The sequence below is a fragment of the Drosophila subpulchrella genome, chromosome X (assembly GCF_014743375.2).
Source record: "Drosophila subpulchrella strain 33 F10 #4 breed RU33 chromosome X, RU_Dsub_v1.1 Primary Assembly, whole genome shotgun sequence".
Taxonomy (NCBI): Eukaryota; Metazoa; Arthropoda; class Insecta; order Diptera; family Drosophilidae; genus Drosophila; species Drosophila subpulchrella.
Genome location: NC_050613.1, coordinates 27,716,090 through 27,729,093, shown reverse-complemented (window position 1 = coordinate 27,729,093; position 13,004 = coordinate 27,716,090). Strand labels below are relative to the sequence as shown.

The window sequence follows — 13,004 nt, the reverse complement described above, 5'->3', positions numbered from 1 at the left end:
ATCTACATCACTGTTTATAATTCTTTTCTCCTACAAGTAATACCCTTTTTCCCAGTCAAAAATCACGATGTTTCCTTTGTCTGAACTGGGATATTAAGCCTTCCCCAATCACTGAATTAAAACGCAGTTCGCTTGGCCATCTCCAATCGGCTGAGGAGCCATAAACCTTTGACCATCCCACCCCTCCTTCCTTTCCTGCCTTTCCTGTTGCGAAACCAAAAGCCTGACCATCCTCCTCGCTCGTCCTCGAAAGTCCTGGGCCTCTTCCATGTGGTCCTCATTCGGTTAGCTTGTCCTGATCAATCGCTTGGCCATTTGTTGGCTTTCGTGTGCTCTCTGTTTGGACTATTATGTCCGGAGCTTATTAACTGCGGGTCTCGCAAATGCAATGCAAATAAGCAAATTTGCAATCAAAAGAACGATTTTCATATTTAAGGTAGCACACACACACACAAGCTCGGCCAACAAGGAGGGGGAAAATTCTGGGGGGAAAACTGGGGGGGAGGGGCTGTGAAATGGGGCGTGGCTGGAACAGAGGCATGCACTTAATTTGGCAATTGTCTCTGCACAAACACACAATATATGTTTACGAGTGTATTGCCTGCATGTATTTATGTATGTTTGTTTGACCCCCTCCGTTTATCTACAGTTCCTCCCACCACCCAATTTTCCAGTGTGTGTTCGCCTGCCTTTGTCATTAATATTAATTTCGTGTTTAATTTATTGTAATTTACGTGCATTTGATAAATCGTGTTATTATAATCAGTTGACTGGAAACGTGAAGAAAGGACAGTCCATGGAATACACTGAATGGCACTCAAATTGATCAAAAATGTATTATGTTTTGTATCATAGGGAAAATAATTAATGCTCTCTGAAACTTAAAACCTAATGTTTTTGATGTTTTTATTTCATGGTTTTTGTACGAAATTTATTTTGTAATAGATCCTTTTTGAAAATGATTTTCAAAAATAGTTAACGTTTCCTTGTGAAATATATTATGGTGTAAATTCAATCAATTAATTTCCATGCAAATATTTGTTTTATTTCATAATTAAATTTCTAGTAAGCTTTTCTGTAGGATACATTTCATTTGAGAGTTACCTTTTTAATTTTAAAAAAAATACTAAATATTTTTTGTGAAATATAATATTATGTTGACACAATCAACTAATTTATGAAGCAATTTTTTGCCGTGTAGGTAAACGAACAGGGCGGAAAGGGAAGGTGTCTTACAAGAGCTAGGTGTTCTACCTAAATGCCACTAGCAGTTGTCTGGGCTCTAATCTTAAGCGGACTTACCTTAATGCCAACTCCACTTGTAGCGAATACTGCGCGGTCTCCTTTAACGAGTTGAAATTCTTCAAGTCGTGGGTCTTATGAAAACTGCAACGAGAACGAAGAAGAAAAATTGGGTTAATTCCAGTAATTATGCATAGCAATCGATATGGGGTGTTGGGGTACGAACTACATCTAGGGTCTATTATGAATAGGTTATGATTTTGAAAAAGTCGGAAAAACCAGAAGGCGATACCAGCCAAGTTATATTTATGAGAAGCGCGTAGAAAGGACCAAAAATCGCTTGAGGGCGATTTCGATGGGTGGAGAAGGGGGTTTGGATAGGGTAATGCCGGGCCAATAAATATTTTCTCTCTTGTGCGCCAGGACCGGAATGCTTGAGGACAAGTGTCGCATAAAGGAATTCTTCCCATTCTTTTTTTCCTCTTATGTGGAATGCATTTTTATAACGAAATAATTATATTTATGCCACGGTCGCGAGGGGAGAATGTGCATTGGCCATTGCACAGAACGCATTCGAGTTGAAGTAATGCAAAAAGGCGAATCGCAAACCCGATTCCGATCCCCAGACCCCAAAGCCCCCCGGAAAATCCGCCCCAATAGCGATTCTTCCATTTCTGCACATAACGGCATCCATTACACGCAACAACAAAGCCAAAATGGCGTCTGGGGCGACAATGTGTTTGTGCGACGCTTTGTGTCTGTATTGTCGTTGGAATTATTTTTATTATTTTACACAATTTTTATATGGAAAGCCAAATGCTGCTACAAACGCACATACAAGGCGAAAAAATGAACTTTTACAATCGGGCATAAATATTTAGTATATTGTTCTTGTTGCTGCATGTTTATATTGTTGTATTTAATGAGATTTTTGAACTTTTCCTTGCCATAAGCGCCTTAAGCGTTTACTCTCTCGCTCTGTGAAAAAAAAAACACTTTACAGAAGCCACAAAATGGAAAGCAAAACAAGAAGCATTCAAGAATTTTTTCCTTTTTGATGTCCCCCAACTCGGGGGAGTGTTAAAATTAAAGCAGGGGCTGGTAAATTTCCTGTAAATGTAGGATATTAAAATGCTTATTTGAAAAGCAATAAATGTTTGTATTTTTATGGTGTGTTCCTGCTTACCATGCGTAAATTGTGCAGCAGATCAAATCGCTTTTAGTTTTCCGATAGATTAATGTAAATTAATTTTATTTCCAGAAATTAAGAAAAAAATAACAAAACCTTCTCAATTCCACTTCAAAATCTTAATCCCCACCGTTTCACCTCTTAATATCTTAATTCCAAACGAGATATGCCACTATCTTAACATCTAAATGACTTCAAATTGCATCGAATTCCCATAATCATGAAATCAATTTATTGTCATCACATTTAAGCCCATTAGTTGGAGGCCCGATAAGATCTCCGATCCTAATCTCAAATGCATTTGTCATTCCCCAAAATCGAATCAGAGCAGATCGAAGACCAGTTTTCGGATCGGTTTGGATCGGTTCGGTTTGGTTCGGTCTTGGGGTTTCTCATCTTGTGTGGGTTGTTGTGCAACCCACAAGCCGGATCGCATAAAATAAAAATAATAATGGAAAACCGGTGGCTGAGCTGCAAAGCATCCAAACCTCCAACTCCAACGCATTCATTAGTTCTCATTAGGAGACAAAACATTTCGAATCGAAACTCGCATCTGAACGATAAACAAAACATTTTTCAAAAGGTGGAGCTGTTCGGTTTTACCGGTTTATTGGCGTCTCTAATGAACCCCTATTAATAAATGTATTAAAGGAAAACTTTACATTTCTAAAAAGTCGCCATGGAAATGCTTATGACATTGTTAAACCAAAAATTGAAGCCTCGAATTGGGTGGTCGTAGAAATCGAGTGATAAATATAGAATTAAGTAGGTGTTTTGGGGTTATGAAAACATCATTATTAGCTTACGGAGTAACTCACAGCACATTACCATTTTAAATATCGATTAAAATTTGCTTTCCCCACTTTTCAAAACTCAAAAGCAGAGCAAATACGCCCTCGAAGTCAGTTACAAAGTCAGCCCAGTTAATTAAAGACCTAGAAATGCATAATTTTCCATTTAGCCCATTTATGAGCTATGCATTTGAGGGGGAAGAAAAAACAAAACTAGTTAAAGGAAAATAGCCCAAATGCGGCTAGGGATGTGAAATGGGACATGACATAAGCGTTTAAATATTTCAAAGGAGCGGGGAGAAAGCTCCATAAAAACAAAACGAAGCCAAATATAAGACAAATGCAGGCCCGGGGCAAAGTTTGTGGGGTTATATGTACGTATAAGGGGGGCCGCAAAGCAAACATGTGACATATGCGGCAATTAATGCCGTTAATTATTAAAGTTAACACCCAAAAGCGACATGCACAAGTCAAATAAATAAACACGCAGCAGGGAATGAAGTCAATGGCTCTTGGCCAAAGCGAGAGCCCTATATACCACATGTATATATATTTTTATATATATATACGACAAACTGAACCCCCTCAAAAACCCATAAAATGTCAGCCCCCTGTACAAACGCCCCAACAATTAAGGACAATGCGTACTAATTTCAAACGAAAACTTCAACGTGGCCAACTGAAAGCGAAGCGGAAAAGGAATCACGGAAAAAACCACCAAGAAAGTTAATCAGAAATACCAAATTAAGCACCGAATTTCGATTATCCTGAATTGGAGTTTCGTTCTAAAATTTTAAGGAACTGAAACATACATGTTTCTTTTACAATATTTGATTAAATTTGTTAGAGATGATACTTTAAAAAAAAGTCATATTTTATATTTGAAGAACTGAAACTCTTTTACATATACTATATTTAATTTTTAGTAAAATCTTAATTTTTAAAATTAATATTTTGTAAAAACTGTCATGTTTGTAAAAATTTAAACAGAATAATAATCGGTATCACCTTTCTCCCAGGAGTAACAATGATTTTTATTTATAAACTGACATAATGGCGAGGGGACACTGAAAAAATAAAGGGGTTAAGGGGGTCGGGCTTAACCCATGCGTGCCGAAAGATGAAGAAGAAGCATGTTGGGGCAGGACGGTTGGCACATAAATAATTTACACACCCGGCCCTCGATTCGCCGTCCTGCTGACATAATTTTTCCCCTCTTTCGACCAAAAAAAAAAGTAATACCATAATATAAAAGCAAAACGGGGGACTAACAATTAGGGGCAGGTTTTCTGGGGATAAGGGGGTGGATTTTTAGTGGATAAAAATGGAAAGGTGGGGGTTTAGGGGCCTGCCGGTTGACAAGGGCAGTGCAATGCATAAGCTAACAAAACTTTGGCAATTTTGTGCAACTTTTTGGCTTCCACATTTTGTATAGAAGGCATTTTTTCCATCCTTTGCGTTTGTTTGTGCGTTTCGGGGAAATTATGTTTTTGAAAACAGGAAAACCTTGGAAAGTTTCGGGGAGGCTCGAGGAAGAGGTAATTCCATTTTAGAATAAGCTTTGCTTAGGTCAAATCAAGTTTAACTTTTCCAGAGGCCACAAAATCGAGTTGAGTCGCCACAAGTTAATAAAGTCGAACTTGGTTTTTTTTTTTTTTTTGGGGGGATTATAGATCTCTAAGATATGGCCATTCATGTGTTAAAGATTTTATATTTATCGGTTCTTCTTAAGGTTTAATTGAATGACATTACGATTTTTTTCGCACACCTCCAATTTTGTATTCCCAAAGCTCTGCAGCCATTTTCGCCAAAAAATTCATTTTTCCCACCCCCTGGGGTCTCAATTAAAGGAACATTTTTCTTTATTTTTTTTGCATCGTTTCACATATTTTGTCTTGTTTTTTATATTTTTTGTGAAACGTTTGCCACTTAACGGGCGCATAAAATGCCAATAAGGATCGCGGTTTTCAGGGGAGGTGGAAATGGGTGAAAATGTGGGGACAATGACGATGAGCATATGATTTTCAATTTTTGCCACAAATCCAGACAGAAACACACAGTCTAAACTTTGTGCTTAGCCCTGTTCTCGACCAAAGTGCCAATGGGATATACACGGAAAAATAAAGATATTATTTTAGTAAGAAACAGAAGACAAAAAAAATATATAGTTTAGATCACTTGAAGTTATGTAAAATGTAATGTAAAAAATCCTATAAAATTTATTATAGCAACATTTTAAAAACTAAGCAAAGTATATTGCAAATAAATGTCATATGTAACTGAAAAACTGCCCAATTGAGTGGGTATTTTTCCCAGTGGAGCTCAAACTTCGTGGCAACTTCGCCAACCCCCTTTGTGAACCGTTAAGCGCCATTAGGCGGCTGTGCAGACATTAAAAACAGCTGCCATCGTCTCCTGTTTTCCGTTGTTGTTGTTGTTGTTATTGTTGTTGCTGTTGGGGCAGTTTTTTGAGGAGGGGAGGGGGGGGCTGAGGCAACAAGCAACGGGGGAGCGGCACAAAAATTGCCTGTTTATTTTCGCAGCGACAGCAAATTTTATTATTATTTTTGTTCTTGACAACGACAACGGGCAACAGAGGAGCAGCAGGCACAACAACAAAGTCAGCAAGGCAGGACACCGATTTTTGGGGGGTTCCCCGAGACAGGATGGGGGGGGGGGTGTGTGGTATGGTGTGGCAGGAACATGTTCCGAAACTAAATACAGGATATGCCCATCGGGTGTATTAGTTGGGGGAGACCAGAAAGAAAGTAGAGTTAGGAGTTCTCCATTTCATTGGAATTCATTTCTGTTTTAAATTTGTAATTAAAAAACTGGGAAACATTTTTTTTTTAATTTTAAAAACCTTTAAAAACATGGTAACATGTTAAGCCTTATAACATTCTTAAGATCTGTCATTATAAGGCTTTACTGGATATCAGTAAGTTCATTTCGACCAACTAAATATTCACAATTTCTAGAATTCATTTCTGTTTTAAATAATCAATAATCAAAACTACCAATATTTTGTGTGCATCCCTACTTTGACTCACTTCCCTCGACTTATAAAAGGTTTTACTGGATATCACTTAGTTCATTGGTTATACCTAATCGAAATTCCTATCAAGCCAAACTATTTTCTACCCATTTTATTTTCCTTTTTGTTTTTCTGCAAATTTTGCATTTATATTTCGAGGAAGGCAAATCAAAATCAAAGTTATTTGTTGTTGTTTGTTGAATGTTATTGCCGCATAGACACAATTCACATCGATGACAGGGGTTATTTTTCCTACCCCCGAGACAGTTTTGGGTTAGAAGTTTTTTCTTCACTTCGATTTGGTTTAATTTTCCTAAATTTTTTTTTTTTTTTTGGTCACCGACTGCGCGCCTCCAATTAAAGAATAATTCATTTCAATTGAAGTCAATCAAAAGAAATTATTTCACGCTTAATCAATTAGAGAAGATGAGGCACCAAGCAGGGTACCGAATGTGGAGAAGAGAAACCCCAGACACCCCCAAACAAAGAGGAATGTATGCCGTACTGATTTTTCACTTAAAAAAAATAATAATAATACCCGAAAAAGTCGGCGAACGATTCCGTACGATCCTCATCATTATGATATATGGGCAGACAGACGGCAAAGGGGCACTGACAGTCATCACTTGAGCTTTGCTTTTAGTTTTTCGGATACCAAACAAATTGATTTCGCCGAGGGTGTTGAAATGCCGGGAAGTGGCACTTTGGGGCTCCAAGATAAGCTTATGAAAGAGATGCGACTTATGTGTGTGGCAGGCAGGCCTAAGTAGCATTTCTCCGATCCGGGGTGATCAAAAAGGAGGCCCAAAACTTTTGAGGATCATGTGCCATAATCAGGGCTAGATTTACGACTCCAGTCGCCAGATGGGAAGTGAATTAAACTCAAGAAGCCGCACTTGAGTAAAGATTGGATAAGTGATGTAATTAGTTCGACTTGATGGAAAAGCGGAAGAGGGATATTAATAAGGGAGTCCGGAATATGGGGATCATATATCAAAAACGTATTATTAGGGAAACTGCAAGAAAACACTTAAGAAATTATATAAAAAGAATAAATCATAAATATGTATGCTTTTTAAATAACTGAAATAACTCAAGTTATGGGATCTAGAATTTTAGTTTTTGGTTTCTATTATAAAAGCAATTGAAATACGGAAAAATCTAACATGAAAATGTACGATTTTAATGAAGAATACAAGAGAATTCAATCACAAATTCATAGAGGTATCCCACTTGAAAATCGGTATCATATAACTCAAGTTATGGATTGTATAAGTTCAGTTTTGGGTTCCCGTTCTGAAAGCCATTGGAAATACGGAACATGAAAATGGGTTAAAATTTTGACCCTCGTTAAAAAGTAAGATTTTAATGCAGAATATAAGATCATTCGATCCCAAATTCATAGAGGTATCCCACTTGAAAATCGGTATCCAATAGCCCAAGTTATTGATTTAAGAAGTTTACTTTTGGGTTTCTATTCTGAAGGCCATTGTTAATACGGAAAAATCGAACATGAAAATGGGTTAAAATTTTAACCCTCGCTAAAATGTAATATTTTAATGTAGAATATAAAAGAATTTAATCACCAATTCATAGAGGTATCCCACTTGAAAATCGGTATCATATAACTCAAGTTATGGATTGTAGAAGTCCAGATTTTGGTCCCCGTTCTGAAAACCTTTGTAAGTACGGAAAAATCGAACATGAAAATGGGTTAAAATTTTAACCCTCGCTAAAATGTAATATTTTAATGTAGAATATAAAAGAATTTAATCACCAATTCATAGAGGTATCCCACTTGAAAATCGGTATCATATAACTCAAGTTATGGATTGTAGAAGTCCAGATTTTGGTCCCCGTTCTGAAAGCCATTTGAAATACGGAAAAATCTAACATGAAAATGGGTTAAAATTGTGATCCTCATTAAAAAGTAAGATTTCAATGTAGGTTATAAAAGAATTCAATCACAAATTCATTGAGGTATCCCACTTGAAAATCGGTATCATATAACTCAAGTTATGGATTGTACAAGTGCAGTTTTGGGTTGGAATTGAAAAAGATCTCATTCATTAAGAGTAAAAATATAAAAATTGCCACACATGTCTCTAGTTAACAATGCCATTTTCATTTATTCCGCAATCCAAATATAGCTCATATTAAAACATTACAAATTAGTTGGAAATATAATGCCGTGACTTTTTGTTTGATTTCAGGCCGCCAGAGGGCGCCACCGCAGCACATGCACCACGTAAGCGAATCTCCCAAAAGCAGCCGCAAGATCTTATAAAGTATTTATAGTTATATATGGAGAGCAAAGAGTAGGGATGTCGTAAACAATTTTTGCGCTTACGCAACGCCCACCCAAGTGGCGACACCAGACAGATGAGGGCGGTGTGGCAATGGGGGCGTGGCAGGGGCACATGGGCGGGGGCCGGGAGGCAAGCGTCGCATTAATTTGTCATTTTGCGCGTATGTTGACGACGGGCAAATATAGAGAGGAAAGTGCTGGAGGAGATTGTGGGGATGGGGATTCGAATGGCAAATAGAAGCCACATCAAGTGGCATGCCACACACACCCACGTTAGAAAAAATTTATATTTTCCTAAGTTTCAATATGAGGCAAAGATATTTTGTTTATAATGATATTATTTTCAAAAAGTGCTTAATATTTTAATACGAATATAAAGCTTTTAAAACCTTACTAAGACTTTTGAAGAAGTTAATTTTACATATAAAAATGATAAGAAAATGCTTTAAAAATATTCTTAGGTTTTTTTCCGGTGCACACACACTTGCTGCAAAACTTTTGTTTTTGCTTACGCGCTGCAAAAAAGTTGCACTTTTCCCCCTTTATTTTTTCGTATATTTCCTTTTCTACATACACACTATATAGTCTCTTCTTTCTATTAAAATTCCTTTTTTCGCCGACTTCTTTCACAGATTTTGACTTTCGCGCAGGGAAGACCAGAAGCCGAGGCGAAAAAGTGTCACAAAACTTTTATGGTGGCCATGACACGTTGGCGGTTGTTGCCTCTCACCACTGGAAAACCCCCTTCGGAAAAACCGAAGCGCAAGAACCCCTCTTGCCCCCCTTTTTCGTTGCGGTGGCTGCCACTGCTACTTCATTTGCCTGTGCGCTCATTAAAAAAGTTGCGAGACATACAAATGCATACACTGGGAAAAAATAATGGGTGATGGGGGGTAGAGATTAAAGGAGCAACTCCTTTTTTATTTCAACCTTAAAAGATTTGTGGCATATTATTTTTAATCAGCCCTTACAATTTTTACAAAATAAAATGCATTTTAGAAATTCTAAATACTTCAAGCTGTAGAAAATCCAAAAAATGCCTTGAAAATATTTTTATAAATTCCATCTTAGTACAGGGCTTGGATTTTCTTCATGTGTGGGCAATATTCGTCACCTCCTTGCCCTCCAGGTTGCCAATTCTGTAGACAAAGTCAACACGTTTGCCTGCATGTCAAGTGCCAGTCACTCTGTTGGCTTCTCCAAGCTTCCCCCATTTTCCCTCCCACTTTTCCATACTCCCCCAAAGAGAACACTTTTTGGCGAAATGAATGTCAAGAACGAGTGAAAATTTGCGCTTAAATGCAGTTGAAATAAGAGCAGGGGAAAAACTATGCAAGAGGCCAGCGACCTGTCGCCATTTTTGCATATTTTCCGAGGGTGTAAACAGAAATTTGTCAGTCAATGTGTTGGCCACCCCAAACATCGCCTTCCTTTCGTGGCTCCCCTCGCATTTTGGTCATTACACACACTAGACGAGGGCCGTTGGAAAAGCCGAAGAAGAAAATGCTTAGGGAAGTCACCGGAGCATGGTCACCTGGGGGAATTCCAAAGGGGGTGAAACACACCTGCGGTTCACAGGTGAGACAACACACGGCTAAGCCGAAAAAGTGCACAAAATAGCAGGTGGAAGGTGGCCAGAACATAAAGCTATGGAGTTCGAAAACAGCATTTTCTAAAAAACATTTATTAAAAAGTGTAATGAGAATAAATACAGCCACACAAAATCAATAATTAAATAGTATAAAATATATATACACAGAGAAACTTCCGACGTTCTCATCTGAGTTGAAAATGTTCTTAAAAATAGAATAAATAAACTCAGTTTAACTTTTCTCTTCTCACCATTTCGTTATAATATTGAGAACATTGATAACAAAATGTACTTACACGGTTTTTAAGAACAAATGTTCTCAATTCAAGAACAATGTACTTGAATATTTCTCTCTGTGTAGTTAATATTATTATAATCTTGTATGCTATGTTCCCCTTAAGGAACATTAATGAAAACCCGTATAATAAACAGTTACTAGAGTGCAATTTGAAACATCTTCAGTAAGATTTTATACAACAACCAATTAAGTAGCCCCGAAGTTATTGAAAATATAATAAATAATATATATCATATTTAAAGCTTTCAAGCCCAACCTATCCTCCTTAGCCACACTAAATCGATGCTTCCTTTAAGGAACCTTAAAATTATCTAAAACGCCATAACATTGTTAATGGAGTGGAATTTTGGAACATCTTCAGAACAGCGATTCGCTGAAGGCATAAAAATCTAGAAAAGCGATAGCCAAAGATGAATCTCTGTGCTCTTGGCTCGCTTCATCAAAAAGGGGCGGCTATATATACAGATAGATAGATGTATATATATGTATATTTGAGAGGGGCAACCATTTGGCAGTCTGACTGCCGCCAGTGGCCCTATAAATAGTCCAGATAACACTAAACCAGGCAATCAGCTTAAGGCGAACCTCTTATCTTAATGTGTCGTCGTCGTCTCTGAAGTTCGCGAGACATTTTTGCTAATTAAGCTGTGACCAAGGGGAGGAGCCCCCAGGGGGGGGGGCGTGGCAGCTCCTTACTCACATTAAAAATGTCGCCCAGACATTAGCATTTTTATATAGAAACAGAAAGAGAGGGGGCAGGAGAAACGACGACGAGTTTATCTGGTCAGAGTTTATGTCTGGCAGCGGTCACTACTTAGTCTGATTATTGTTATTATGGCGTCGTAGTTTTCATAAATTTCCAGCAAGTTATTTTCCCATAAATTCCTGCAGGACACGGTAGAGGTAATGTAACAGAAAAAAAGAGGCGACGACCAGGTAAATGACGACGACAGCAAATGACAGACGAAGGTGGGAGGGGACAGGTGGTAAGGTTGTCCTGTCAAGACCTAGACAACTAACGAACCAAGGAAATAACAACTAAAAAGACGGTGACTATGGCAAATCTCTTGGCAGGACAACAACAACAGCGATTCAGCAAACAACAACCAATAAACAGAGACGGTCGCCAACAGGGTATTCCCATAGAGGTACTTGGTACAAAGGTACAACAATATACCCTTAAAGCTTCTATTATATTCCTTGTATTATAAGCACATCAATGAAAGTGGTTATGGTATCCTATGGCTCAACAAACAATGTTTCCTAAGGTACTATTCAATTAGTCACACTTAGTTATCAAGTAAAATGGTGGTACAAGAGACCTAGTTTTAAGAGACATCCTATAGAAATGATGTAATGATATCTTCGGTGACTATTGTATAACAAGTTGGTTATACAAAATATGTTATCTATGCTATGCATGACTAACAATAAGTTATTTAGTAAAATGGTGACTTATATAAAAATAGATTTCATATTTGTATACCAGCTTTTCCTAGTCCTAAAAATAAATACGTATACCATACCTTGCGAGGTACAAAAAAATAGTACCTTCCTCATCTCTGGCCACAACCAAGAAACGACGAAAATGTCGAGACATGTGCAATGTGCAATGTCCTTTGGGTATACAATTTAAATTGGCATTCCACATGACAATATGTGTGGCAAAGTGAACGAGCCAACAGACAGGTGGCTACCAGGTAGCTTCTTAGCTGCAGGAAAAATACAAAAAACCAAAAAAATATAAAAGAAATGGAAAAACGGAAAAAAGCCATCGCACATCGCGCAATCAGAGTTGATAATTTCTTTGCCGGCGAAGAGCGTTCAATTATCGCTTAAATGCAACCGGCACCCAGTAAACAATGCATTAATAATGAGTTTTCCCGCCAAGGAGATTTGTTTGGCAATCGGAATCGAAATCGGAATAGAAATCGGAATCGGGGAAACGCTTGTCTGTTGCTTTTCTGCGCTGGCTTTTTCAAGTTTCTGCTGGAAATTAGTTTTCCCGTTTTGTTTTCAACTCTTATGATTTCTGACGAAGTAAAAGTAAAAGCACTCCGAGGGGAAATTAAGCCACGATAAAGTGATTATATGGAAGAAGAATTTAATATTGAACTATTGAGTGTTGAGCGTTGAGCTAATTAAATGCTTTTCAACTGCCTTTTAAAATAATGAACATGAGCAGAAAAGAACAAGAGAGAAGAGAACAGAGTGCAACATAAAGGTTAATCAACATCAATATACTTATTAAAAATTAAATTTTACGAAATCACTTTATGAAAAGGAAAATGCTTTTCAACGGCTAAAGCCATATATAAATATTCATTATGAAAGGAAAATTATTTTAATTGCACAAAACCAATTTAAGGACATTCAAAGGATTTAAATTTATTTGTTGAGAGCATAATTAAAGCTTTTAATTGGAATTCAAAAAATATTTCGGGCTATACAAATTAAAGATTTTGCCCGAGAGACCGTTTCTAGGGAATTATTGATAAATAGACTTAAGCTATACACACTCGTAACCTTCAAAGCGGCCCATTAAAACTGG

The 13,004-nt window shown here is 37.4% G+C and overlaps 1 protein-coding gene across 1 annotated transcript in view; it reads right to left on the bottom strand.

Moving 5' to 3' along the window:
* The window catches only part of LOC119555972, a 79,880-nt gene that overhangs the window by 23,137 nt on the left and 43,739 nt on the right, over positions 1 to 13,004 (bottom strand). Inside the window, exon 4 of the mRNA XM_037867700.1 lies at positions 1,303 to 1,386. Within this exon, the coding sequence (XP_037723628.1) occupies positions 1,303 to 1,386 (84 nt within the window). The remainder of the gene's footprint in view (positions 1 to 1,302; positions 1,387 to 13,004) is intronic.